The following is a 25,412-nucleotide window of genomic DNA, read 5'->3' on the forward strand; positions in this document are numbered from 1 at the left end:
CCTCTTCCCAGGTGTCTGGACCCTGCCCCTATCTCAGGAAGCCCTGGGGGCTCTCCCTGGTCCTCCAGATCCCCACCTTCGGGGCCTCCCCTTTTCCTGCCCTGATAGCCCCAGCTGGGGCAGAAGGGGGCTGGTTTGGGCTACACGTCTGGGGGAGGGTACACACGGTTCCTGGATTCAGAAAGAACCTTCTGGAGCTCCTCTTGCCTAACCTATAACACACAGCTGAGGATCCTACCTCACCCGCGAAGGCCCGCTCTGATCGTGGGGGACACGCACGTGAGCGGAGCTCTGTGCACGTGAGACCCACCATTAGCACCCTGTGCTGGTACCTGCTCCTGGCCAGGCACGAGGGAGGCCCGCAAACCTGAAGCTGGGAAGGGAGGCCAACCTACCCGCACCTGTGCCTATGGCCCTGCGAAGCCATACCTACAGCCTGCTCCAACATGCAGGTTCCCGGAGCTCACGGGAGCAGCCTGTTTGGGTGTACCGGGCCGGGCATGTGCTGGCAGATGCTTATCCGCTGCCCCTGGCTCAGCCCCCTCCCCAGGCGCCTCAGGAGGGGGCCAGAGCTCAGGAGGCCATACCCTGGGTGCAAGAAGGCCTAGTGATTCAGATCAAGATGCGGACAATGTGGAAAGTCCACCGGAAGCCCATGCGGTGACTCAGCACATGTTCAGGGCTCACAGGCCTGGCCTAGTCAGGGTCCCATGTCCCTGTGTGCTGGAGGAACTGGGGGTCTGGGGGCCCTGGTCTGTGGCTCTACTTCTCTGGGGCCCTCAGGTCCCCACCACTGGCTGGCCCACTGACCCCTGCCTGCTTTTCCTGAAGCCCAAGGTCCACAAACAGGGCTTCGCTGGGGACACGACTTGGTAGGCGACGCCTCACCGTGGGCCCACGGCACCGAGCGACACTCAGGCCTGACGCTTGGCCCAGACGTGGCCGAGCAGCCTGCTTCTGTCCGTCCCAATCAAGTGTGGCCGTACTGGCCACTGAGGGTTGGTAGAGGCCGTTGGGGCCCAGAGTTTGGTCTTTCCAGGGCCCCAGACTTTCCACATTGGCTCTGGGCCAAGGACACAACCCAGACAAGCAGGCCACCTGGCCTGCCCGTCCCCCAGAGGCCCCGGTCCCACTTAGGGGACAGTAGCAGAGACCCACCCAGCCTCAAGCCAGCCTGCAAACAGTTTCAGGCAGGGCTTAGACACCATACCCTCCACTGTCCCCATCCCCACCAGCCAGACCCAGCTCTGGCTGCGATGAGGCATGCCTGAGGAGGCCGCCTGGTGCCCGGCCGGGGGTTGGGGGGGGGGGGGGATGGCTGCAGGACTGGTCCCGAGCCTCTGATAGGGCCTCTTTCAAGCATCAGCAGGCTGGGCTGTGCCATAGGCGGCCGAGGCCCACAACTGTCCCTAGAGTTCCCAGGGACAGAGAACGAAGTCCTACCAGCCTGGGGTGAGGAGGCCTGAGTGGGAGTCAGGCCAGGCACCAGGCAGGGGCCACACTAAAGCTTGCTTCTTGGGCGCAGGCAGGAGCCGTGGCCCAGGCATCCGGTGGCTCCCCAGAGTCCCACGATGCCCAGCTGCCACCGCCACCTCAGCCCGAGGACGAGGAGGGCCAAGGGGAGAGGCTCGTGGAGCTGCATGCCTCCTTCCGGGAGCTGTTCACCTTCTTCTGCACCAACGCCACCGTCCATGGTGCCATCCGCCTCGTCTGCTCCAGCCAGAACCGCCTCAAGACGGCATCCTGGGGGCTGCTGTTCCTGGGTGCCCTGGGCGCACTCTACTGGCAGTTTGGGCTCCTCTTTGAGCAGTACTGGAGCTACCCGGTCATCATGACCGTGTCCGTGCACTCGGAGCGAAAGCTCTTCCCGTCGGTCACTCTGTGTGACATGAACCCGCACAGGTGAGGGTTCCTGACTCCTCACCTCTGCAGCCTGCGGGCGTCTCCCCAGGTGTGGTCACAGTGGAAGCTCCACTGGCTCAGGAACCCCGAGACTCTGGTTGGGGAGTGCGGGGTGGGACGGGTACCAGACAAGGAAGAGCCAGTTGGAGCTTGCGGTGGTCAGTGTCACCCAGACACCCAGGTGCTGGGCCGCCTGGAGCAAGGGTTCGGGTCGGGGGGTACCGGAGAAGAGAGCGGGATAACATTCCAGGCGGGGAGGCAGAGGGGGCAAAGATGGGGGGAGCAGCGGCTGTGCCGGAAGGTTGGTGGAGTGCACACGGGCTCCAGGCCAGGCTGGGGGCGGGGGGGCGGGGGGGGGGGCTGGCCTCACTCTGCAGCCCAGTTTGAAGCTCAGGCTTCCCGAGGATGGGGCGAGGCCGCTGTCCCCAGCGGTATCCCGTGACTGATGCGGGGGACTTTAGGGGGTGGCCCTGGCTCAGCTCACCCCCTCCCTCGCCCTGACCACTCCACCCGCCAGGCCGAGCTCAGTCCGCCACCATCTGCAGGCACTCGATCGGTTCGCCCGGGAGAACATCCGCTCTCTCTACCAATTCAACTTCAGCGAGGACGGGGATGTCCCCTTTGCCGACGACCAGGGCCCACAGCCTGCCTTCTACCTGGACCGCAGCGTCCGTCTGCAGAGGCTGAGCCACCCAGGTGGCCAGAGCAGAGTGGGTTTCAGACTGGTGAGTGTCCCTAGGCCTGAAAGGTCCTGGCGAGCCGTCATTCTGCAGGGCTCCGCGTTGGGCGTGGGCAGGCAGGGAGGCTGTGCTGTGCTGACCCCATGCCCCTCAGTGTAACAGCACAGGCGGAGACTGCTTCTACCGGGCCTTCTCGTCAGGTGTGACAGCCGCCCGAGAATGGTACCGCTTCCACTATGTGAGCATCTTGGCCCTGCTGCCCGCTGCCCACGAGGACAGCCACCAGAGCCACGGTGGCCACTTTGTCTTCTCTTGCCAATTCGACGGCCGGGACTGCCAGGCCCGGTGAGTAGGGGTGGGGCGGGCGGGTGGCTGCTCCCCTCGCTCCCCCTGCAGGTGGCACCCTGCAGATATGGGTGCCACCGCTGAGTTTCCTCCAGAGATGACGCAGGTCATAGTCCCTCAGGCCACATGCAGTGGGGTCATGGGTCAAAGGAGGGTGCTGGTCTGAGTGTGGCTCCCGGCTCCAGGCACTTCCAGACGTTCCACCACCCCACCTATGGCAGCTGCTATACCTTCAATGGTGTCTGGGCTGCGCAGCGCCCGGGCATCACCCATGGTGAGTGCCAGCCGCAGGCGGAGTGGGGGAGAAGGCATCCTGGCCAGCCTGGCCTCACCCCGCTTCTTCCCCCAGGAATCAGCCTGGTCCTCAGGACTGAGCAGCAGGACCACCTCCCGCTGCTGTCCACGGAAGCTGGCATCAAAGTCATGATTCATGAACGTGACCACACACCTTTCCTGGAGCACCAGGGTTTCAGCATCCGGCCAGGGACCGAGACCACCATCGGCATCCGAGAGGTGGGTGCGCCCCGTCCCCCCCACTCCCCACTTGCCTGCCTCACCCTGGGGCCTCAAGGGCCGGGACAAGAGTGGAACTGTAGCGTTCTCCCTCTCCCCAGGACGAGGTGCGCCGGCTGGGGAGCCCCTATAGTCACTGCACCGACGGTGTGGAGGGTGTGGGTGGGCAGCTGCTGTACAATGCCTCCTATACCCTGCAGGTGAGTCTGGGGCCATGGGGTGGGAGGAAGGGAGCGTCTCAGGGAGGACCCAGGGGAGGCCGAGGGAGAGGATGGTCAGGAGAGGAAGTTGGGGGGGGAGGGACGAAGTGGGGAGAGGCGGGGAGGGCTGGGGGAAGGGGGGAGGGGGTGATGGAGGAGGGCCCAGGGAAGGCAGGTGCGCTGCTGAGAAGGAGGTGAGACAGGACCTCCTGCACGCTCTGGCGGAGGAATGGCTGCCTCTGGAACCTTCAGCCCGTGTTCCCTGCTGTCCCCCCAGGCCTGCCTGGTATCCTGTTTCCAGCAGCTCATGGTGGAGACCTGCTCCTGCGGCTACTACTTCTACCCTCTGCCGGCAGGAGCCCAGTACTGCAGCTACTCCCGGCACCCAGCCTGGGGTGAGACCCGCCCCGCCCCGTTCCGCCCCGCCCCGCTCGCGTCCGCCCCGCCCCGTTCCGCTCCGTTCCGCCTCGCCCCCTCCGTCCCGCCCTGCCCGCTCCTCCCCCAGCCCCCGCCCGTTCCACCCCGCCCCGTTCCGCCCCGTTCCGCCCCGCCCCGCCCGCTCGCGTCCGCCCCGCCCCGTTCCGCCCTGCCCGCTCCTCCCCGCCCCACTCCGCCCTGCCCCGCCCAGCCCGCTCCACCCCGCCCCGTTCCGCCCGCTCCGCCCCGCCCCCCTCCGCCACGCCCTCCCCTGGGGGTGGAAGGAGGTCAGGCCTGGTCAACCTAGAAAGCTCTCCTCCACCCCACCCTGGGTCGGGGTGATGGGTTCATCTGTGACCCCCCCCCCCCCCACCTCTGCAGGCCACTGCTTCTACCGCCTCTACAGGGACCTGGGGACACACCGACTTCCTTGTGCCTCCCGCTGCCCCAGGTCCTGCAGGTGAGTGGCAAGTGTTGGGGTCCAGGGTCAGGAGTCACTGCCATGGCACGACAGCAGGAGTGCTATGGGGATCTGCCTCTCCTAGGGAGTCTTCCTACAAGCTCTCTGCCGGGACCTCGAGGTGGCCTTCCTCCAAGTCAGCTGTGAGTCCGCTGAAGGGGTGGGGTGAGGGGCTGACAAGCTGGTGGGCCTCACAGGTCCCAAAGAGCCCACCCTGGACCAGGCTGTACCCCTGCTCTTACCCCTGCCCCACAGCACCCTGAGGGCTGGGAGGAGCAGTGGCCACAACGAGGCTTCTGTGTGCAGGACTGGATCCTGGCTGTGCTGGGCAAGCCAGGCCGCAGGAGCTCAAGCCAGAGCAAGAGCCCAAGCCCAAGCCTCAGGTGGGTGCACTCCTCCTCCTCCTCCAGAGGTCTCATCCGGGCCCCTCCCCCTGACAGCCTTGCCCTTCTGGGCCCCAAGGAGGAGCCCTGCCCCTCACACCTCTGCCTTGCCCCAGGAACAACATGGCCAAGGTGAACATCTTCTACCAGGAGCTCAACTACCGAACAGTGGAGGAGACACCCGTTTACTCGGTGAGCCAGCCGGGAACCAAGAGCTGTGGTGGGGGCAGGACCAGCCCTGGTCAGACCCCCCGGGGCCCGGCCATGGCGCAGCCCTGTGCACCTGCTCACCGCCCACTGATGCCTGCAGGTGCCCGAGCTGCTCTCAGCCATGGGCAGCCTCTGGAGCCTGTGGTTCGGCTCCTCTGTTCTCTCTGTCCTGGAGCTGTTGGAGCTGCTGCTCGATGCCGTAGCCCTCACACTGCTACTGGGCTGCCGCCGGCTCCGCAGAACTCGGGTCCCAGACGGGGCAGCCACAGTGGCGTCCCACGCCAAGCCGGAGGCCAGCCCGTTGCCCACTGACTGCAGGAACGACGTTAATCATCTGGGGGGCCCTGCTGGCCTCTTCCCCCATGCCGCTTCTGGGAGCTGTGGCAGGAATCTTTGCTGAAGAGTTAGGCCAAGTGAGAGCCCCAGCCTCCTGACACCTGAACCAGCCTGAGCTTGTTCTGACCCTGAGGAGTATGGGAGCGTTGGGCTCTCCTGGCTGCCCAGAGTGAACCAGACCAGCCCCACAGAGCCACCACCGGGCAGCCAAGCCAAGCCCGGGGCCCAGGAAGCAGCAGCACGGAGCCCGCAGGCAGGCAGGCAGGCAGGCAGGCACCAGGGTGCCCAGCCCATTGGGCCCTCTCATCAGCCCAGTGGTGGCCCAGGGGTGGCCTCACTCAAGGAGGCCCAGGGCAGGGGGGAGGGGAGTGTCCCCACCACTCTGGATTCCTGCGTCTAGTCTGTACGTACCCGTGAGTGTGTGCGTGCAAGGGGGTGGGGGGGTACCTCCACATGGGAGTGTGCCTGTGTTTGGTGTCACTGTCACGTAAAAACGTAACGTGTGCTTCTGAGTGTGCCAACATATCTGTCTACACCTACGTGTAGGTGTGTGCGGGCATCAGGCAGAGCCTTCCTTAACTCAGGACAGGTGGAAGGAAGGGTAGGGCCAGGCCAAGGTCACCTTGGTGACCTTGGGCTGCTTTATAATAAAACTTGTGATCTCACCTGGTGGCCGAGTGTGTGCACCTCCCCAGTCACCCTTCCCGAGTAAGCTGGAAACCCCAGGCTGCACCACCACACCCCTCAGAGCCACGGACATGCTGTGGGGGCCAGGGGGCAGGAGGGCAGCTGTGCCCACAGCTAGCTTGTAGAGCCAGGGCTTGCCCAGGAGACAAGACCAGACCCAGATCACCCCCACCGCTTTGCATCCACTCCTACTCCCTCCAGGGGCCACAGTCCAGGCCAGAGAAAGGCGGCGGGCCCAGGGAATGGGGCCTGTTGGTGTTGGGAGTCAGTTTCCATCAAAGAAGCCACAGGTCCCCAGCAGGTCCCCAGCAGGTCCCCAGCAGGCAGAGGCTGGGTTCTGGCTTACTGTGTCCTTTGGGGGCACTGGTGCTACCCCCTCAGGGCCACCCCTTGGGGAAGGCAGGTGACCCGGAGACACCCCCTCCCCAGCTGAGACAGAGTGGAGTGAGGCGGGTGAGCCAATGACAGGCAGGGGTGCAAGCAGCGGTTTATTAACTGTGGTCTGGAGCGGGGGGCGGGTCCCGCCAGCCCGAGGCCCTGATGCAGGTGGTGGGGTGGGAGGTGGGGGCGGAGCTCAAGCAGGGAGAAAGGAGGGAGTTAATTCTGCTCTTTAGGGGTCACGGCCAACAGGCAAGGGAGATGGGGGGGGGGCGCTTAGTCAGCACCCACCTTGCCGCCAATGGAGCCTCCCTGGACGGTTTTTGCATAGTGACCAGCCAACTGGCCTTGGCCTGACCAAGGATGTAAGTTGGGGAGAGGCCCAGCCACTGCCCCAGGGCTCCAGGAAAGGGGAGTGCAGAGCGAACACCTTGGTGGGCCCTGGGGAGTGAGCTGAGGGACCCCTGGGCCCATCCGAGGGCCCAGCTAGAGGAGCGAGGCAGGTGAGGGGCAGAACAGAGCTGCAGGAGCCCCACCCCTCCCCCCCCCAGCAGCAGGCAGAGCCGGGCCCGTCCAGGTGGCCCTCGAGAGTCCACAGAGAAAAGACACGAGACAAAGTGAGAAAGAGATCGTTGTAGAAAATCCGCTCAGTCTGTGACAAAGAATGTCGGATGCAGGGGCGGAAAGTGCCAAAGTCCTTTATGCACCGGCTCTGGGCCAAGCGCCTCTGGAGGAGGCAGAGACAGGTCTCGGGCTGCCCAGGACTGGGGCCTGCGTGGCCAGCCACGTGGCCTCGGGACGCCCGCGTCCAGCCAGGGCTGAGGCCCCAGGCCACAGCCCAACCCCCCCCCCCCCCCCAGCACCCGAGAAGCCCAGCCTGGATGCCGGTCACTAAGTGAGGTACGCGGGTTGATTCCCTGGATGGGCTGTCCCCTTCTGCCCTTGAGAGGCGCTGGTGGCCAGCCACCAGCCCCAAGGCCTAGCAGAGGGGCTCTGGGGGTGTGTAGGAGGGACCCAACTAGCAGGTCAGTGTTCCACGGCAGTAAAGGCGGGGGCACGAGGTGACACCGGCCCCAGAGCGGGGGAGGGAGGGTGGTTCTGAGGGGCACAAGGTGACACGGGGCCTTGAGGGTGGTTTGTGACACGAGCGACCCGGGCTCCCGAGGAAGGGGCCACCTGAAGACGTAGGGTCCCCGGGTGTGGCGAGGGGCATCAGATGATGCAGCACCTCCCAGGGGGGAAACGTGGGGCTTCAGAAGACTCCGTGCCGGGGTCCCTCTCACGGCCCTGGGGGTCGGGCAGCTCCCGGGAGGGCAGAGCAGGCGGCTGGGGCTCCGGGAAACGGCCGGGGCGTCCCGGGCAGGGCAGGGGCCTGGCCGCCCTAGCTCTCCTCCAGGTGGAGGCTGATGAACTCCTGGATGCACCTGCGGTACTGGAGCTCCGTGGGGCTGCTGCCCGCCAGGGGGCCCGGCTGGCCCGGGGGCGCCTCCGCCTCTCGCATCTCCTCAGCCATGCGGGCCAGCCGGAGCCTGGGGGAGGCGCGGCGTGAGGTGTGGAGGGGCGGGGAGGGCGAGAGCGGACGCGCTCCTTCCCCCAGAGCCCCCAGCCTTCGCGCCCCCCCCCGACGGCCCCCCCCCCCCCCCCCCCCCCCCCCCCGTCAGCGCTCACAAAGTGACGATGTCCGCGTTTGCCTCCTGGATGGCGATGCTCAGCGGGTCCTGCTGCTTGTGGTCCAAGGCGTGCTGGTCGGCCCCCCGCTTCAAGAACAGGCAGACCTGACTGAAGAAGGGTGGAGGGGACGGGTCGGGGCTGGCCAGGGGCGGGAGGAGGTGGCCCCAGCCCCCCTTCCCTGGGCGGGCAGGAGGGGCGCCAGAGACTCACCCCGTGCGTCCCAGGAGCGTGGCGTGGTGCAGCGGCGCCCTGCCCCGGCTGTCTCTTTGGTTCACGTCTGCTCCGTTTTGCAGAAGGAATTCACAGACAATCAAGGAGCCCTGGGGAGCCGAGTACAGTCAGGTTAAGCTGAGGAAATGGCTCCTGTCTGATCTCCGGGAGGTGGGGGGGGGGGGGGGGGCGGGCACAAGGGCCCCTTGTGTGGGCGCCGGAAGAAAGCGGGCTCTGAAGATGCACCTGTGCCCTGTGCCACCCCCCTGCGCCTGCTCACCCCCAGCACAGCCTGCACCAACGGCGTCTTGCCCTCGTCCTCCGCGTCGGCCCAGTTGACCTCTGCCCCGTGCGCCAGCGCCATGGCCAGCGCTCGGAGGTCTCGGGTTCGCGCCGCTCGGTGCGCCAGTAGACCAGGGTGCAGCTCGCGCACGTCCGCCAGGCCCCAGGCCTCTGCTTCTCCGTCCGCCTCCCCGCTGGACTCCTCCGACTCTGCACCCTCTACGGGGAGAGGTGCTGTGGTCAGGGGCTGTGACCAGGCCGGGGGTGGGACTGGGGAGGGCCGGGGCGGGGACGGGGGGGGGGGGGGCACACCCACCCTCCTCAGTGACGCTGTCCACAACAGAGCCTGCGCCAAAGGCCAGAACGTCAGAGCTGCCATCAGAGCTGCCTCCTAAGCCACTGTCGCTGCTCAGACCTGCGGGGTCCGGGGACAGAGGGGGTCCTTAGAGCTCCTGACTCCTGCTGGAGCCCTGCGGGAAGGCTGGAAGCCCCATCCATCCTCCAGGGACAGGATCTGCTGCCACGAGGGGAGGGGAGCCCTGCCTAGGATGGGGGGTGGGGTGGGGAGGGGAGAAAACCAAGGAAGGGCTCAAAGGAGCCAAAGTAACGCATCAGAGAGCACAACACCAGGGGAAGCCACCCCCCCACCCCCCAGCAGGTCAGCCCTGGCAGGATGGATGGGCGGAAGCATGACCACGCACAGAGGATATTCAGCCCTGTCTGTGCTGAGTGCACCCTGGGAGGTCACTGTGCAGCAAGGGGTCTTTGCCAAGCCCTGGGACACCCCCACCTCCTCTCCCCCTCCCCCACTATGCTGAGCGAAATCTCAGCTGGCTTACCCAAGGGCAGCCCCAGGCTTAGGAATGGTGAGGCAGCGCCCTCTGCCGCCTGAGGGCACGCCCTTGTCACCCCCAGCAGCCCTGTCTGTTCTTGGCCTGGGTCCACGCCTTCTGCCTACACTGCCCAGAAAGGCTCTACAAGTGCTCCAGACCACTGGGTGCTGGTAAATCGTTAACAGGAAGCCCTTGGCGGGAAACCCTGCTTGTAGCATGTGGCCCCCAACTCCAAGAGGGGCTGGGAAGGGGGCACAATTCTCTCAGGGGCTGGCTCCAGCACACAGCTGTCCAGGCCCCCAGCATGCACATGCGCGCGCGCACACACGTACCTTTATGCCTATGCGCACATCCAGCCACACGCCCGCATACACTCCAATGTGCGCGCCGCGCACACAGTTCATACACATCACTCTCGAGGATCAGGGCCTCGGTCTCCAAGTCAGTGGCCAAGTAACCCCAGACCCTTGAGATGCTATCTCAACCTTATCCCTGCTTGACCCCTAAATTCTCCCCAGCCCCAGCCCAGTCCTTCCTGCAAAAAACGCCTGTCCCTCTGGTCTCCGAGCACATGGCTAAGGCTGTCCACACTCATCCACCTCAAGATGAGCATGCCTGGCCCTGCTCTGCTGGCCTCACTGAGGGGAGTCGGGTGACAGGGGCCAGGGCCCTCACGGCACTTACTCCGTGGACCGGCTGCAGCAGCCCCAGCATCGAAGTAGGAGAAGAGGGAGTCCAGCTCATCCGGGCAGAAGAGAGAGTCCCTCCGGAACTTGCGCTCCACAGCACCTGCTGCGGGGAGGTGGGGAGACTGAGACCCAAGGCGAGGTAGGGTGCCCAAGTCATGCCGGTAGTCCCTGCCTCCCTCCTCCTCCCTGCTGGAGCCCGTCCCTGACTCTGCGTGGGCACGTGAGCTAAGGGAGCAGCCTGCTGGCACCTGAGGACAGAGCAGCCACAGAGGGCAGGATGGGCTCCAGCCGGACCTTGCGGCGGGCAGCGGGGACCCGGGGGGAGCTGTGGTGGCGCTGGCACTTTTGCGCCCTCCAGGGCCGGGGGACGTCCCGGGCTGGTGCCGACGGTGGCTTCCGCAGGAACTTCTTCTCCACATACTTGTCCTTGATCCAGGCCTCCTTGTCCTGCCTGCACCAGGGACGGCCGTGAGGCTGCACCGCGTGCGTGGGGGCTGCCCTGGCCCCGTCTAGGCTGCCCCCCCCCAACCTCACCTAGGGCTGCTGGCTGTGGGCTTCCTGCCACCTGGCCCCTCACACTGAGCCTCGTAGATCTGGTTCACGGTGCTGTTTCCGAGCTCACACATCAGCTAGCAGGAGAAGGGGTGCGCAGCATCAGCCCCAGGTCCTGCCCCTCCCTCTCACCCCCGCCCCCAGGCTTGCAGACCCGGCTCCTGCCGCAGCCGCCACCCCCTGCCAACGGTCTGAGATGGCCTTCATACGTACCTTCAGCAGCTCTGGCTCCCATGAGTCCAGGGTCAGGGACCGCACCTTGGAGCAGTGGACACCCAGGCTCCTGGGAGGTGAGGAGGCAGGGGTGAGTCAGGGCGTGGCTCTACCCCAGCACCTCAGCCCCCGCCCACCCAGTGGGCGCACCTGTGGATGCCGGAGCACTCGATGCAGAGCAGCACCCCCAGGTTGATGCTGGCCCAGCGGGGATCCGGCTGGCCACAGTCCCCACACTGGCTATTGCCAGCCACGTTCTGCACACGCTGCAGCACGCTCTCGCCCTTGACGCTGCGCTCCCGCGAGTCCGTAGCAGAGTCGATGCTGCTCGTGGATGGAGACGCCGTGCGGTCCAGCCTCTGGGGATGGTGTGAGGGGCCACTCAGCCCTCAGGAGTTCCAGCCTCGGTCGCCCCGGTGGGCCCCCTCTCCCCCCCCCCCCCCCACCCAGAGATGCCAGCACAGGCTAGGACGCCTGCAGCGTAAGCCTGCGTGTCCGTGTGTGCACGCATACTCGCACGCACGCACACACGACGCGCACACCTACGTGTGCATGAGCACGTGCTCACACTCACACGCACGCTGGCACGCGGCCTGCAGGGGCTGCCTCTCCGCAGCACGCAGGCACGTGTGCACACACGTGGAGGGTCCCGAGAGGGCCGCACCTCACTGTAGCAGCTGTCCGGGCTCTCCCGGTAGGCAGAGGCGATGCTGGCCTGCACAGCTTGAACCCAGGCCTGCCGCAGCTTCTCTGAGTCGGCCTGCAGCATGCAGCTCCTAGGGGAAGGGGACCATCAGGCCGGGCGGGCGGAAGGGCTCCCTCCTCCACCCCGCCCCGGGTTGGGCCTCCTCACTTGGTGGGTGACACGACCTCAAAACAGAACCTCCGTTCGATGTCCTCACATGGCTTCACGGAGCACAGACGGAGGTCATCCACCACCACGGTGAGCACGTCCTGCGGGCAGCACCACCGGGGCCCTCGCGCTCAGCACGCAGCCCTGGCCCTGCGCTGACCACCCGTTTATCGCTCCATTTTAGAGACACAGACCATCTGAGACCCAGGTGGTCTCGGCCCTCGGGCGGCCCATTCAGGCTCAGCGTCCTCAACCCTGTGCAACCCCCGCCGCCCAGCCCGCCCCGGGGTCCAGGCGGGGAGGGGCCCGGCTGTCACTGACCCAGCCCCAGCAGCCCTGAAGCGCACCTTGAGTTTCTTCTGGTAGACCAGCTGGCTGTTCTGGATGGAGAACCAGCGCCTGGGCAGGTGGATGGGCCAGGAGGGGGTCAGGCAGGGCCAGCCCCCTGTCTAACCCCGCAGACCCCCTGAGCAGGCCCCTCCCTCACCGGTTCCACGTCTTGAAGGCATTACTGGCCCTCTTGAAGAGGTAGCCCTCCATCACCACACCGCTGGGCGCGTCCACATCAAACTCCACTTTGGGCTCATCGTAGGAGAAGTCCTGGGGGTGGTTGGAGCCCAGCCCCCAGTGAGTGCCCGGCCTGGCTGCGAGGACACTGCTGCCCTGCCAGGCTCCCCCAGAGCCAACGCTGAGGTGGGGCACTCCTCTGACCCCAGCACGGACCTTCACCCTGAAACCCCACTGAGGCCAGACGCCTCACACTACAGCTGAGGGCCCCAGCCCACACCCCCAGTCTTGTGGGGCCAGCAGGCTCTCGGATCAGGAAGGAAGCTTCCTGCCCCCATCCTGAGTCCCCCATTCACGTTGCCAGCTGGGCCTGCTCCAGCCAGCCTGACAGAGAGCTCCATTCACAGAGACTGAGGAGACACTGGGCGTTGTCCTGTGTGTCCGGCGGCAGGAGAGGAGGCCCGGCCACCTGCTCCCCTGGCTGAGTGGGGGCAGAAAGGGACAGCTGCTGCTGTTCCCGCGGGGGATGCAGTCCAGCTCAGCCCAAGTCCCCGCTGGTGCCAGCCGCCGCCGCGTGCTCGCAGCAAAGTGAGGTGTCCTTGGTGCTGAAGCTCTGCGGAGCGGGGGAGGGCAGAGGCCCCGCCCTGCCTGCTCAACTGCTCCCCCCCCCCATTCCCTCCCCCAGGGCACTCCCACTCACCTGCAGCAGCGTCTGAGGGGGCCAGGAGCAGGAGGGGGTGCAAAGAGGGAGAGAGAGCCGATGAGTGGGCTCCCAGTGGTCTGGGAACAGTCACTCCTACGTGCAGCCCACCTCTCTACCCTGGGGCTGTCTGGGCAAGAGCCAGCAACTGAGGCCTCAGAGACCACCACTGGCCTCAAAGGAAGGAAACCCCGGGTCCCCGCTCTAGCCCCAGCCCCAGCATCTGGAACCCGGATGGGCTGGCTCACCTGCCCACCCAGGGCTGGCCTCTAAGTGACCCCTAAGTGACCGATGCCCCTCCTACTCTGCCGTTTGAGGCTCCTAAGAATGGAGACCTCTCTGGAGAGAGTGGGCAGCTCAGTCGGCTCAGTCGTTAAGCATCCGACTTCAGCTCAGGTCATGATCTCACGGGTTCGTGAGTTCAAGCCCCGTGTCAGGCTCTGTGCTGGCAGCTCGGAGCCTGGAGCCTGCCTCGGATTCTGTGTCTCCCTCTCTCTGCCCCTCCCCCACTCGTGTTCTGTCTCCCTCAAAAATAAATAAACGTTAAAAAAATTTTAAAAAACAAACAAACAGAGACCTCTCCTTCTGAGCACACATTTGTAAGCGAAGCAGTGTGGGCAGGCCTGGGGGAGAGGGGTACTGGCTTCTTGGGGTCCCCCTTCCATGCACGGAGGTCAGGGGGTGCAGGGCCTCACCCGCTGCTGGATGGCAGCATGCTTTCGCTCCATCTCACGCTTTTCCACCGCCGAGTCGATCACCAGCTGGTCTAGCTGTGGGGGAGGGGCACCAGGGAGGGGCATGAACATTCTTCCTGAGACCCGGGTCTTGGGTCTCGCCCCACCCCGCGGGCTCACCTCGGCTGCCAGCTTCTTCATGTAGGGGTCCAGCTGGTGCAGCAGGCTATAGCCCTGCTGGAAGAAGCTGTGCTGGGCGTGCATGAAGGACAGCATCTGTAGGCAGGGGCGGGGGGGCACAGGTGGGACCAGGCCCCCAGGGGCCCAGCAGGTGCACTCACATCCCCTGCATCTCACGGCCTGTACTCAAGGCCAATGCCCCCCCCCCACCCCTACCAACCAGTCACTCACAGAATCCAAGATCTCGAACTTCTTCTTGGCCTGGAGTACGTTGATCTGCCAGGGGAGGGGTGAACGGGTGAAGGGTGTCAGGGACGAGGCAGCCCATGGACTGTCCCTTACCGCAGAGTCCTCTCAGGCTTGCTTGTGGTTCCCTGAGACCCCCAGCTCATCCTCAGCTCCCTGCACTTGTGCCAGCCTCACCCTCCCACGGTCAAGGAGTCCCTCCCCACGTCAGGACCGTGGGTTCCTCCCACGGGCAAAGCCAGAAATTCTCAGACCTGCTCCCAGGCCTTCCGAGGCCCCCTCCGCAAGATCTTCAAGGCCTCAGCCCCACCCCTGTCCCCGGCCCACCCTTGCCTGGGCACCCCGCCACCCTGTCCCTTCCCAAGATCTGGCATGTCGGGTTTTCTGGAGGCAGAGGGGCCCCTCCGAGCAACAGCTCTGTCTGTCTGTCTGTCGGAATACAGAGCAGCCTCCACCCCCTTCCAGGCCACAACTGCTCTGTGCCCAGCCGCTGACCTGGAGCACATAGTCTAGTGCCAGGTGACGGAAACACTTCCGGGTGAGGGTCAAGGCACCCGTGGCCTCCTCCACCTCGTGGGGCCGGTGCCGTGGGGCCTGGGCATTCCTCACGAGGGACAGCTCCATGTCCTCCCGAACTTTGTCAAACTGTTTCTTGGTCTCCTTGAATTTCCGCACATCCCTGAGGGCCAGCAGGTGTCAGGCCAGGGTCTTGGGAGGGGTGCATGTAGGGTCTCCCACGTCCATGAAATGCTCTCCCTCTACTTGTGCCCACTCTGTGCCCCCAGGCAGGGCCTCCCTTCCCCACCTGCCTGTCCCGGCACCCCACCCCCCAGCTACGGCTCTCCTCCTCCTCCTCCTTCTCTCCCCTCCCCTATTCTCCTCCTCCTCTTCCTCCTCTCCCACCAGGGCCCCTCCCATGATCCAGGGCCTCCCCCTGCCCTTCACCACCTCACTCCCAGGACCAGTCCAGCCTAGGGAGACCCTCTGCCTCACCCTGGACCCGACTCAAACTCAGATTCAATTCTACATCTTCACCTGGGGGGGGCCGCAGGCACCCCAACTGCACATGAGGCATAGAGGTCAGGCCTCAGTGCAGCCCCCACCCCTCCCACAACCTTAATGCCTTCTATAGCCCACCCTCACTCCTTGCCCGAGGCCCTCCTGGCTACCCTGTGTGCACCTTGACCCCTCACCCTGCCCTCCAGGCACTGTTTCCTTGACCCCAGGCCTGTCCTACCTCCAAGCCTTGGCTCCTGCTGAGTCCCCCACCCACAGTCTTGAAGGCAGGCCCCAGGATCCCCCCTCCCAATCAGGCGTAGCTGTATCTGCTCCCTGTGCTACCACAGGTGCCACCACCAGCCCCTCCCAGGGCCAGCAGAGGCCAGGCCACAGGGCTCTGGGGGCCACTCACTCTTTGACGAAGTTGTGCAGTTGCTGCCGCACAGACCTCTGGGCCTGGTCAAACAGGATCTGTGGGCCAAGGTGGGGGCGGTGGGGTTAGGGCTCCAGGGACCAAGCCCCTGTCACTGCAGATGAGGACCAGGGAAAGCCCTGCCCAGCCCTGCTTGGGCTCCAGCTGTTTGCCCCCCCCCCCCCCAGAGCCAGCCTCACAGGGTCCAGGGGACTGGGCGTGGCCCCAGGCCTGGGTTGATGCCCAGAGGCCACAGCTGTGCCCACCTGCCCATCTCCCCCACTGGGCTCTCAGCCAAACTAGAGACCAGAGCACCACCCCATGCCAACCCAGGGCAGGCATACACAAGACACGGCCTCCCGGCCCTGGGAGGCCACCTCAAGGATGGCCAGGCCTACAGGAGAAAGAACAGGATTAGAGCCCAGAGCTTCCAAGGGACTCGACCTAGGAACAGGTCAGGGGTCCCTACAGCGCTGACCAGACCCATAGTCAGATCCCTCCCAACATGGGAGGAGGGCTGGGCCCTAAATGGGAACAGACAGACTGACAGACAGTGCAGAATGAGCTATCCTGAGCTGGTTTATTTCTAAACTTCCCCTGCGGGGGTGGGGCTCCTTGTTTAGTCTGGGATCTGGTTCCCAAGCCAGGGTCTGACCACCCACATGTGCCTTGGGCCCTATTCTGTGTGTCCTGTGCTGGGGGCTCTGAGGGGCTTGAGGTCACCAGACCCAGCCTGGGTAGCAATGAGATTGGCAGTTAACCAGGGGACGTGGGGTCAGCCTAGGAGATACTTCTGCCGCCTGGCCAGAGACCCCTGCTCAACTGGGGGACCCTGGACCAGCCTCTGAGACCCCATTGCCCTCAGGCCTCGACTATGCTGCCACCTCCTCCCACCCCCAGGATCCAAATAACCTCCCCACTGCCTGGCCCTCACCTGGGACGCAGCAGAGCACCTCAGTGATGTTCCCCCCACCCCCACAGACTGGAAGAATAGGAACGTGGCTTCCCAGCAGCCCGCCAGCTCAGCTCCCTCTGAGCCAGCTGACAGCCGTTCCAGGCTGGGCGGGGCCTGCGGGGAGCCGGCAGGGGGGTGGGGGGTGGGGTGGAGGGGGCGCCTGGGATGGGAAGCCAGAGGGATGTGCCCTTGGACAGGCCCCCATACCTCACCGCACTGTGGCCAGGGCTTACCATGTGGTAGTTGACCATCTCCTGCAAGCTGTCTCCAAACCTCTGCAGACATTCCTAGGGGGAGGCGGGGTAGGGGAGACCCCTTGCTCAGATGAGACAGCTGTGTTCCCAGGGTGGCTGGCACCTCCTCACCCACAGGTATCCGAGCCGCCCACCCCTGCGGCCCAGCACAGATGCCCACCTGCTCCCAGGGCCTGGGCACAGTCAAGGGGCTGCCTGCCTGTGCCACCCCTGTCTAGAGGTCAGAGATCAGCCGCCCCCTCACCGAGATGACGGTGTCGCCCTGGCACTGCTGGGACAGGTCTCGAACACCACTCACGAAGAGCCTGTTGGTCGTGACATAGGCCTTGCCAGCCTCGATCATGCCACTGCACAGCTTGACCAGCTACGGATGACGGAAGGAGCCACATTCTCATGGCCTGCAAGGGGCGGCCCTCGCCTCCTCCAAGAGATCAGGCCACAGAGGCGGGAGCCCCCCAGGGCCCATCGGGGCCCGGGATGCAGCCGTGCGAGCCAGCCCTCCCTGTGACCCACGTGGAGCCGGGAGGGCAGCAAGGTGCCGGGTGCGTCTTGGCTCCAGAGCAGAAGGCTGGAGCAGGACAGCGAAGCCCAGACTGGGGAACCCAGGGCCCAGGTAGGCTTGTGGTCCTAGCCAGGGGGCTGGCAGGACCAGCCAGTGAGGGTGCTCAGGGATGCTACCCCTCCCTCCTCCCTCTTCTCCTCCCCTGCCCCTGCCCTCGGGCCCCCAACCCAGCCACTCAATAGCACCCTCCCCACCCCGTCCCTAGTAACAATCCCCACCCCTCGCCCAAAAGATGGCAGCGGGGGACTCACCAAGGCCTACCCCCTCTTGACAGGAGACACACGTGTGCCGCACGCGCCCCCTGGGACAGGTATGATAGGTAGGGTACAGCCGGGGAGAACGAGGCACAAACCCAGAGGGAGGGGCCAAGCCCTGATCACACACGCACACACACACTCATACACGAGCCTGTGTGTGAGCCAGGTCAGGGCCAGGCACGGGGGCAGAGAGAGCAAGCAGCCCAGGACCCTCCATTGACCCCTGGGCCCCGCCTTCACCTTGTCTAGTTTTGCCTCGATCTCCACCACGTCTGTTTCCACCTCGTCAATAGTAGCCCTGCAACAGGAACACAGGTGGCTGCAGACCCGCCAAGCCACAGCGCCCCCAGCCCCACGCACCTCTCCGGGAGGGTCTGCAGTGAGAAGGGGCCGCTCGGCTTAGGCCACCCGCTCCCCTCAGCCCACTCGCTGTCCTACGCTCCTCAGACACGAGGAAATAGAAGCCGGCAAAGGCCGATGCCCCCTGGGCAGAGGGTGTGGGACTGGGACCCGGGTCCAGCTGACTCCAGAGCCGCCCAGCACCCACCACCACTCCCATCAGAGAGAGGCCCAGTCGGCTGTGATGGCAGCTGGCTGCTGTGGCCCCAGGGAGAGAAGGTCATCAAGTCCCTGAGGACAGAAAGAGGGGCTGCTGGTCACCCTCCTGGCCCGGCCACTCCAGGGCTGAATTGACCCCAGATCCCACCTAGGTCCTAGGGAGCCTGGGGCCAGCCAGTCTCAGGGCCCGTAAGCATGGGCCAGCTGCTGTCTCCGGTCCCGGCAGATTATGAGACCCCAGGATAACTGTTGGACGGGTGCCCCCTGACTCCTCCAACCTCGGAATACCAAACAGCACAGTCTGCTCAAAGGGAGTGGTGGGTCAGGCCTCAGAGGAGCCCACTCCCACCGGGACAGCCTTACAATGGGGCTGCCTCAGGGAGGGAAGAGTTAACGAATGACATCACCAGAGAAGCCACAGACGGGAGAATCCCCGGAAGGCAAGGCAGATGGATCTGGCACGTGACCCCCTCCCCGTGTTCTGGGAACAGGAAACAGGGAAAGAGGGCCAGGATCCTGGCCCCCCCCCCCACAACCCACTCAGCTGGTGAACTGGGCCCATCTGGCCTCCAGGGGATGAAGGACAACGGGGACTCAGGGTCGGGGCTGACAACAGGGCCAGAGGTGAGAGGCAGAGCTCCAGGGACAGGTCTTAGGTCAGGGTCAGGCAGAGCAAAGGCCACCCAGGTCTAGTGTCCCCCCCCCACCCCCTTGCTGCCCTCATGGCCAGCGGGGGGGGGGGGGGGGCGCTGTGTTCCAGTGTTTCCTAGTCCCTCACATGCCTACAATTTGGAGTTGTGGGGAGGATGCCAGGCAGCCCCAGCCAGCGACTTTGGAAGTTCCCCACCGCACTCACTCCCTGGCAGGACACGGGCTCCTCTCTGAGCGCCATCCCTTCCAGTGGGGCTAAGGGGACTCTGAGTTCCAGAGAAGGTACGAGACACGCACCGGGAGTGGATGCTGCAGCAGGAACCCTGGCTGCCCCAACCGTCCTGAGCCGCTGCACAGAGAGCTGCTGCCTTTGGGCAAGGCCGGTGGAGGGTGGGGGGGTCCCCCACAAGGGTGGGGCTGCACCAGATGCTGATGAGTGTGCTCATGGGAGTCAAGTGGGTGCTCAGCAGAGAGCAAAGCACCAACACCCTGTCCTGGGAGCCCTGGCCCCCAAGGACCCGAGACCTCCTTTCCTGTCCCCCCCCCCCCCCAGGATTTCTTCAGCAGCTTGTATGACAAGGAGGAGGGTGAGGCAGGCTCTCCCACCAAAGCCATGACTCAGCGCCTGAAGCCCCACCCAGGGGAGGGGGCACTAAGAACTAGGGGGCTGCGCCTCCAGGCCTGTCTGGAAGAGTCTGGACTCTCCCACGTGCATCCCAAGGCTGTGGGGCTCTCCCGAGGCCAAGAGCATGTAGGCAGGGTCCTTCTTCCCAGGTCTGAAGCCACCTGGCCTCACATCACTGGCCACAGCCTCCCACCCAGCCCCATTCTGGCTCATCTCAGGCCTGCCACCGGAAGTCCCTGTGGGGGAGGAGACAGTGGACCCCCAAGAGAACCTCAACGCCCTGTTAAATCACAGCCCAACCGCCAAACCAACACGGTGTAGCTTCTACGATCCAAGGTTCAGATGAATCTCCTCAGCCCCCCTCCCAGGCCCAGCTGGGCACTTTCCAGGGGTAGCCCCTCCCTGCCAGAGGAAGCATGGCAAAACCCAGGCAGCCACTGCACCCACTGTGAGCCACAGTGGTGGCAGACCAAGCTAGTGGGAGGGAAGGCCAGGAGGTGAATGCGATGCCAGTGCCCCCAGTCCGACAAGGCAAGGTGGGCCTGGACCCCTCCACTCCGGGGGAGAAGGATCATGAGGTTTCTGAGCAAGCGGGGAGGGTGAGGCTAGCGTGCCTCAGCCAGGACCAAGACCCTGGCTATGTCTCCCCCTACGGCCTGGGTCCTGGAGGGCAGTGGGTGGTGGGGGGGGGGGGCCCACGACTGTAGGTGCCTGAGTTGCTCACACCCCCTCCCTCAACCAGTCAGCAACAGAAGATGGGTGAGCGCAGAGGGTCCCCCCAGCCCCTCTGCCTGGGGCCCCTTCCTGGACCGACCCCTGACTCCTCATCCGTAGCCTCCCCAAGCCTTTGTGACTCTCTGTCCCTGTGTGACGGTTGTGCAAGGGACCCAGGGGGAAGAGCACCAGGGCTGAGGCTCACCGGTCCATCCACACACAGGTCCTCATGCCAGCACACCCAAGACCCAGCAGGCACACACACGCATGACCAAGGACACATGTACACAGAAGCATGGTAGAAACACTCACGTGCAATCAAATGTGCATGTAGGCAGTGGCACAGAGTACACACACACACACACACTCAAATATGTATACACGATACACACAGATGTACAGATACACATGCCTACTGTCAGAATACACGTGTGTTTAGTGCCAGAACTCATATGTGCATGATAAACACGTAGTACGTGTATACATCCGTGTACATATCCACACAGAGAGGTTACTAAGTGACACGTGCACACGCACTCACGCAGGCACACACCTATCCCTGGTCTGCATGTACACATCAAACATGCCAGCCCAGGGGTGCGGCCCACCCACACATTCACGTCCAGGATCTGGCACCTCAAGGGAGGGTCCAGAGGAGCAGAGCTCACGCATATGCACCAGAACACAAGCATATGCACCTGCCACACAGAGGGTGCTTCGTGGTGCACGTGGGTGAGCCCACCTGCACTACCAGGAAGGACTAAACAGACAAGCCCAGGGCTGGGTACAGGGCAGGACCCCCACCCGAAAATCCCACCCAGTCTGCTCAGCCTAGGGCCCACACCTCCAGGCCCCTAGGTCACCCCTGCCAAGCAGCCAGCCCTAGACTGAAGCGTGGCTCCTGCTGCCTGACCCCCATGCACTGCTTTGGGCACAGGGACCAAGACACATTCCAGGGACTGACGCTCCTGGCACCCAGGCCACCCCGGCCAGAGAAGGACCGCAGGGCCAGGAGGGCCTCAGCCCCGTGCAGGTGGCCAGCTCGATGGTGCAGACACAAAGCGGGGGTGGACACTCCCACGGAAAGGTGGCTGTACCGGCGGCCACCCCACCCCCACGCGCGCACTCTCCGCGCGAGGTGACCGGCACAAGGGGCATCTTTTGTTCAAGGCCTTTGGGCCCGGGGCTGCGGGCTTTGTCCGAGGCGGGGTCCTCCAGCTCCCGCGCCCCCCCACCCCCGGCTCCCGTGCCCCGGCTCAAAGGCGACAACGACGCCCCCCCCCCCCGCCCCGTGCGCCCACCCTCGGAGACCCCGGGTGCCCCGAGGGGGCGACGACCCCCGCCGACCACAAAGGGCCGCGCCGCCCCTGGGGGCGCACCTGAAGCGCGGCGAGTCCTTGATGCACTCCTCGAACTCCACCGTCATGGCTGCGGCGGTGCGCGGCGCTCACTGACACGAGGACCGCGGCGCCCCGAGCGGCATCCCCGGCCGGCCCGCTCGCTCCTCCGTCAGCCGGCCCGCCCGCGCCGCGCTCGGCGCCCGCCCGCCCCGGAATGAGGCCGCCGCGCCGCCGCCCCGCCCCGCCTGTCACTGCCGGGGAATGTCGCCAAAGTCCGCCGCCCGCGCGCGCCGCCGGCTGTCACGGCTGGGGAGCGTCGCCAATGTTCGCCGCCCGCGCTCGCCTCCCGCTGTCACTGCCGGGGAGCGTCGCCCAACTCCCCTCCCTGCGGCCACGGCCACGCCTGGCTCCGGCCCGGACGCCCCGTCGTCCTGCCGCCCCGTTCCCAGGCCACCGCGGGCTGGGAAGAGGGTCGGGCCCAGCGACAGTCGCCGGTCCGCGAGGGGCGGGGAGGGCGCGGGACCGCCCGCTCCTGCGAGGCGGCCGTTACGCAAGTCGGGGCGTTTGCGAAAACCGCTTGCGCGGATCGTGGGCACGGACCCACTCCGGGACGGTGGGAAGTGGGTGAGCGGGCGAGAGGACGGATGAAAGAGCGCCCGTCCGCGGGAGCCCCTCCCGGGTGCCACTGTCCGAATCCGATCCACGCGCTCCTCAGCCCGCTGGCAGTTTGCACCCGCTCCCTAAGTCCGGCCCCTCCCCTGCTCTGGCCTTCGGCGGCCTTGGGGCGAGCGAGTGCCTTGCAGGGAGGAAAGCTAAGGCGCAGGCGCAGGCGCAGCCGGGGGGCGTGGCCAGGCTGCTTCCGTGCGCGCGCGCAGGGCACACACGCGGATCTGCTCAGCCTGGCCCTTCTCGACCGGTCCTGGCTCTGCCGACTCCAGCCATGGGCCCTGCCGCAGCCTCGGTGAGGGCGCGCTACCTCGTGTACTTCCAGTACTTGGGCACGGAGTTCAAGTACGTCTTCAGGACCTCCCATTCATGCCCGCGGCCTCCAAGTGTATCCCGGCATCCTAGGTGGGGCCGGGGAGGTGGCGGGGGAGCTAATTTAGGACTCGACGCCTGGGAAGGGAACGGGCTTGTGCGGGGCGGGCCTCCGTCAGCTAATCTGAGTCCGCCTCTGCCCGCAGCGGGGTCGCGGCCATCAGGGGCTCCCAGCGCGCCATCGGGGTCCAGAACTACCTGGAGGTGAGCTCCGCCGGCCACCCCCTCAGAATGGAAAGAGGGAGACCCGGGGAATGGGCAGATGGGAGCCGCCGGGTCTCTGGGCTCCGGCCTTCGCCCTGCGCTGCCCACCCCGCCCCAGGCGGCTCTGTCCTCGCAGGAGGCTGCAAAGAGGCTGAATTCGGTGGTGCCGGTCAAGTTCACCATCTCCAGCCGCACGGATGCTGGAGTCCACGCGCTGAGCAACGCGGCTCACCTAGACGTCCAGCGCCGCTCAGGCCAGCCCCCCTTCTCCCCCGAGGTCCTGGCTGAAGCTCTCAATGCCCACCTGAGGCACCCGGCCATCCGGTGAGCACCTGTCTGCTGTCTCCAAACTGGTCCACTGTGGGTGGAGACCACGAGTCAGGAAGGACTTGGTGTCTGCACAGAACTTGGGAATGATGGAGATACCAAGGGGACACTTGGGTCCGTGGGTGCATAGGGGTCATTCTGGTATGCCTGATCGTGCTCCCGCAGGGTACTGCAGGCCTTCCGAGTACCCGCTGACTTCCATGCCCGCCATGCTGCCACATCCAGGACCTACCTGTACCGCCTGGCCACCGGCTGCCACCGGCCCGATCAGCTGTCTGTGTTTGAACGAAACCGATGCTGGGCACTACGGGCAGGGTGAGCGTGGATGTGAGGGAGCAGGAGAGGGTTGCCAGGCACACCTGGCTGGCTACTCCCTCCTGACCACTCACCTGTCTCCCTGCAGCAGCTTGGATGTAGATGCCATGCAGGAGGCTGCCCAGCACCTTCTAGGGACACATGACTTCAGTGCCTTCCAGTCAGCTGGCAGCCCAGCCACGAGCTCAGTGCGCACACTGCGCCGAGCTTCTGTGTCCCCTGACCTAGGCAGCCCCTTTGTCCTCCCCCAGGAGAACAGGTAATGAAAAGCACCTTGCACACTGGCCAGAGGCTGGGGGAGCTGGATTTAGATTTAGCACCTTCCTTGGTGAGGGTGGTGCAGGACACAGCTGGAGTTGGGTGCCCATCAGCAACCTCACAGGGGAGATGCTAGTCAGCTAAGTGGCATGGCCCCAACAACCATGAACCTACAGCTGTGCCCTCCCCGCCCTGGGCTGGGGTCCTGCCACACTGGGAACAGAGAATGCTTTCTCCAAGGGCTCCCAGCCCTGTCCAGCCACGGCTTGTGGACTAGTAGATGGATCTTGGCAGCTGCTGAAAACACTTTGCTGGAAGAGAAGCACCAGGCCAGTGGTCCCAGCACTACCTGGCAGGCGGTTGGTTCCACTGTTTCTGGGGCCTCTGGCCAGATGTCGGCTGTTGGCTTCCCAAACCTTCTCAGTCTGAGCCTGCACTGAAGGGAGGAGGAACTTCTGCGTGATCAGCTGAAGAACCCCTACCCTGGGCCTTGGGTCTCTGGTAGATGAGTTGGTCATGCTCACCTCCCTGCCCCAGAGCTGCCCTAGGACCTGTGCCTCGGCAGCACCTCCACCGGAGAGCCCTGTCTCCACTGCCTAGGCCTCTCAGAAGGCTCTGCAGCCCCTCCCGTTCACAAGGTCTCTCCCAGCAGCTTCACTTGAGGGCAGGGTGGCCAATGGAAGCCCCTAGGGTGGAAGAGAGAGTGGAAACCAGTCTATCCTAGCTCCCTCCCCCTGCCCCCCTCTTCTGGGGCCACAGTGCAGACTGGGGGTTGTCCTGGCCCAGGCGTCACAGGTGCCTCTATCTCTAGGTTGCAGTTCTGGAACCTGGAGTTTGAGAGCCAGTCCTTTCTGTACAGACAGGTGGGTTTTGCCTGGGCCTCCAGGGGTGGGGGCGGACCCGAGGAGCTGGGTCACTATGGCAGTCTTGGCCTCGGATTGCAGGTTCGGAGAATGACAGCTGTGCTGGTGGCTGTGGGGCTGGGAGCTCTGATGCCCGCTCAAGTGAAGGTGATTTTGGAAAGCCGGGACCCCCTCGGCAGACACCAGACACGTGTGGCCCCGGCCCACGGCTTATTCCTCAAGTCCGTGCAGTACGGGAGTCTCGGTAAGGGTAGACAGCCTGGAAAAGTCCCTGCATGCACCCCAATGACTGAGCCCCTCCCAAGGTGGGGTGCTTGATGGGAGGAGGGGCTCCTGGTAGCAGCACAGCTGCAGCTCTCCTCTGTCCTAACAGGTGGGAATCCAGCCTGTGTTGAGCAGGAAAGCCAGGGCCCTGGAGGCAAGGAAGCCCCAACCAAGTTGGACAAAAAGTCTCCAGCTGCTCCCAAAAGCAGGCAGCCTGGAGTGAGGGGTCTCCTTCCCTTGGGCCCTTAGACCCAAGCCATACTCCTGACCCGGCCCCTGTGATCAAGTTCCCAGTAGGGAGGGAGGCTGAGGGGGCTCGCCTTAGGGAGCGGGGAGGGCCTTGACAGGCAGAGGCTCTGCAGCCCAGAGGAAACTGTGGCCTGGACAGGCCCAGCCCCTGTAGAAAACCTCCTGTGCCCTGCAGGATTCACCACATGGGAGGCACAGATAATCCCCAGATGCCCAGGTGAGATCAGGGCAGCCGTGACATACTAGGCCCTGCCACTGGACCCTGCCCAGCTCTGCATGCCATGGAGCAGGAGGGACCAGCACTTGGCCATCCGGAGCCACAGCAGGCTTCCTGCCTCCCACTGGCCCGTACCTTCCAGAAGTCCCCACCTTCCTGGGTACCCCGGTCTGCCCCAGGTGGGCTGCTCTGGGTAGACTGCAGGAAAAAGGTCTGGTCATCAAGAAGG

At 65.1% G+C, this 25,412-nt stretch overlaps 3 protein-coding genes across 8 annotated transcripts; 2 read left to right on the forward strand and 1 right to left on the reverse strand.

Moving 5' to 3' along the window:
* Nucleotides 1-409: 409 nt before the first annotated feature.
* On the forward strand, nucleotides 410-6,111 carry SCNN1D (sodium channel epithelial 1 subunit delta). Its single transcript, XM_042952797.1, has 13 exons — nucleotides 410-660; nucleotides 1,483-1,902; nucleotides 2,420-2,627; nucleotides 2,737-2,927; nucleotides 3,113-3,201; nucleotides 3,277-3,440; nucleotides 3,542-3,640; nucleotides 3,918-4,035; nucleotides 4,439-4,517; nucleotides 4,603-4,660; nucleotides 4,824-4,900; nucleotides 5,017-5,092; nucleotides 5,211-6,111. Exons 1-13 carry the CDS (start codon nucleotides 410-412, stop codon nucleotides 5,508-5,510), a joined length of 2,130 nt encoding a protein of 709 aa, XP_042808731.1. The 3' UTR covers nucleotides 5,511-6,111.
* An 88-nt stretch (nucleotides 6,112-6,199) lies between these two features.
* ACAP3 (ArfGAP with coiled-coil, ankyrin repeat and PH domains 3) lies at nucleotides 6,200-22,008 on the reverse strand. 3 transcript variants are annotated; one of them, XM_042949586.1, is made up of 24 exons: nucleotides 21,488-22,008; nucleotides 17,801-17,858; nucleotides 16,986-17,105; nucleotides 16,721-16,774; nucleotides 15,533-15,591; nucleotides 14,617-14,800; nucleotides 14,107-14,151; nucleotides 13,876-13,971; nucleotides 13,717-13,791; nucleotides 13,022-13,033; nucleotides 12,302-12,414; nucleotides 12,162-12,213; nucleotides 11,815-11,915; nucleotides 11,626-11,737; nucleotides 11,112-11,320; nucleotides 10,962-11,031; nucleotides 10,731-10,825; nucleotides 10,445-10,647; nucleotides 10,192-10,296; nucleotides 8,991-9,089; nucleotides 8,673-8,893; nucleotides 8,393-8,502; nucleotides 8,180-8,290; nucleotides 6,200-8,040 (listed from the first exon to the last, which is right to left on the reverse strand). In XM_042949586.1, exons 1-24 carry the CDS (start codon nucleotides 21,532-21,534, stop codon nucleotides 7,893-7,895), a joined length of 2,499 nt encoding a protein of 832 aa, XP_042805520.1. In that variant the 5' UTR covers nucleotides 21,535-22,008; the 3' UTR covers nucleotides 6,200-7,892. The 3 variants fall into 3 exon arrangements, with proteins under 3 accessions (XP_042805520.1, XP_042805519.1, XP_042805521.1); XM_042949585.1 differs by having other exon boundaries at nucleotides 10,192-10,299; XM_042949587.1 differs by lacking the exon at nucleotides 21,488-22,008 and adding an exon at nucleotides 17,555-17,604 and having other exon boundaries at nucleotides 10,192-10,299; nucleotides 17,801-17,860.
* PUSL1 (pseudouridine synthase like 1) lies at nucleotides 22,008-25,381 on the forward strand. 4 transcript variants are annotated; one of them, XM_042949592.1, is made up of 8 exons: nucleotides 22,008-22,519; nucleotides 22,633-22,690; nucleotides 22,827-23,014; nucleotides 23,183-23,332; nucleotides 23,421-23,591; nucleotides 24,450-24,453; nucleotides 24,535-24,697; nucleotides 24,827-25,381. In XM_042949592.1, exons 1-8 carry the CDS (start codon nucleotides 22,389-22,391, stop codon nucleotides 24,964-24,966), a joined length of 1,005 nt encoding a protein of 334 aa, XP_042805526.1. In that variant the 5' UTR covers nucleotides 22,008-22,388; the 3' UTR covers nucleotides 24,967-25,381. The 4 variants fall into 4 exon arrangements, with proteins under 4 accessions (XP_042805526.1, XP_042805528.1, XP_042805524.1 ...); XM_042949594.1 differs by having other exon boundaries at nucleotides 22,008-22,459; nucleotides 24,402-24,453; XM_042949590.1 differs by having other exon boundaries at nucleotides 22,008-22,459; nucleotides 22,809-23,014; nucleotides 24,402-24,697.
* Nucleotides 25,382-25,412: the final 31 nt, after the last annotated feature.

Source organism: Panthera leo, chromosome C1, assembly GCF_018350215.1.
Source record: "Panthera leo isolate Ple1 chromosome C1, P.leo_Ple1_pat1.1, whole genome shotgun sequence".
Lineage (NCBI taxonomy): Eukaryota > Metazoa > Chordata > Mammalia > Carnivora > Felidae > Panthera > Panthera leo.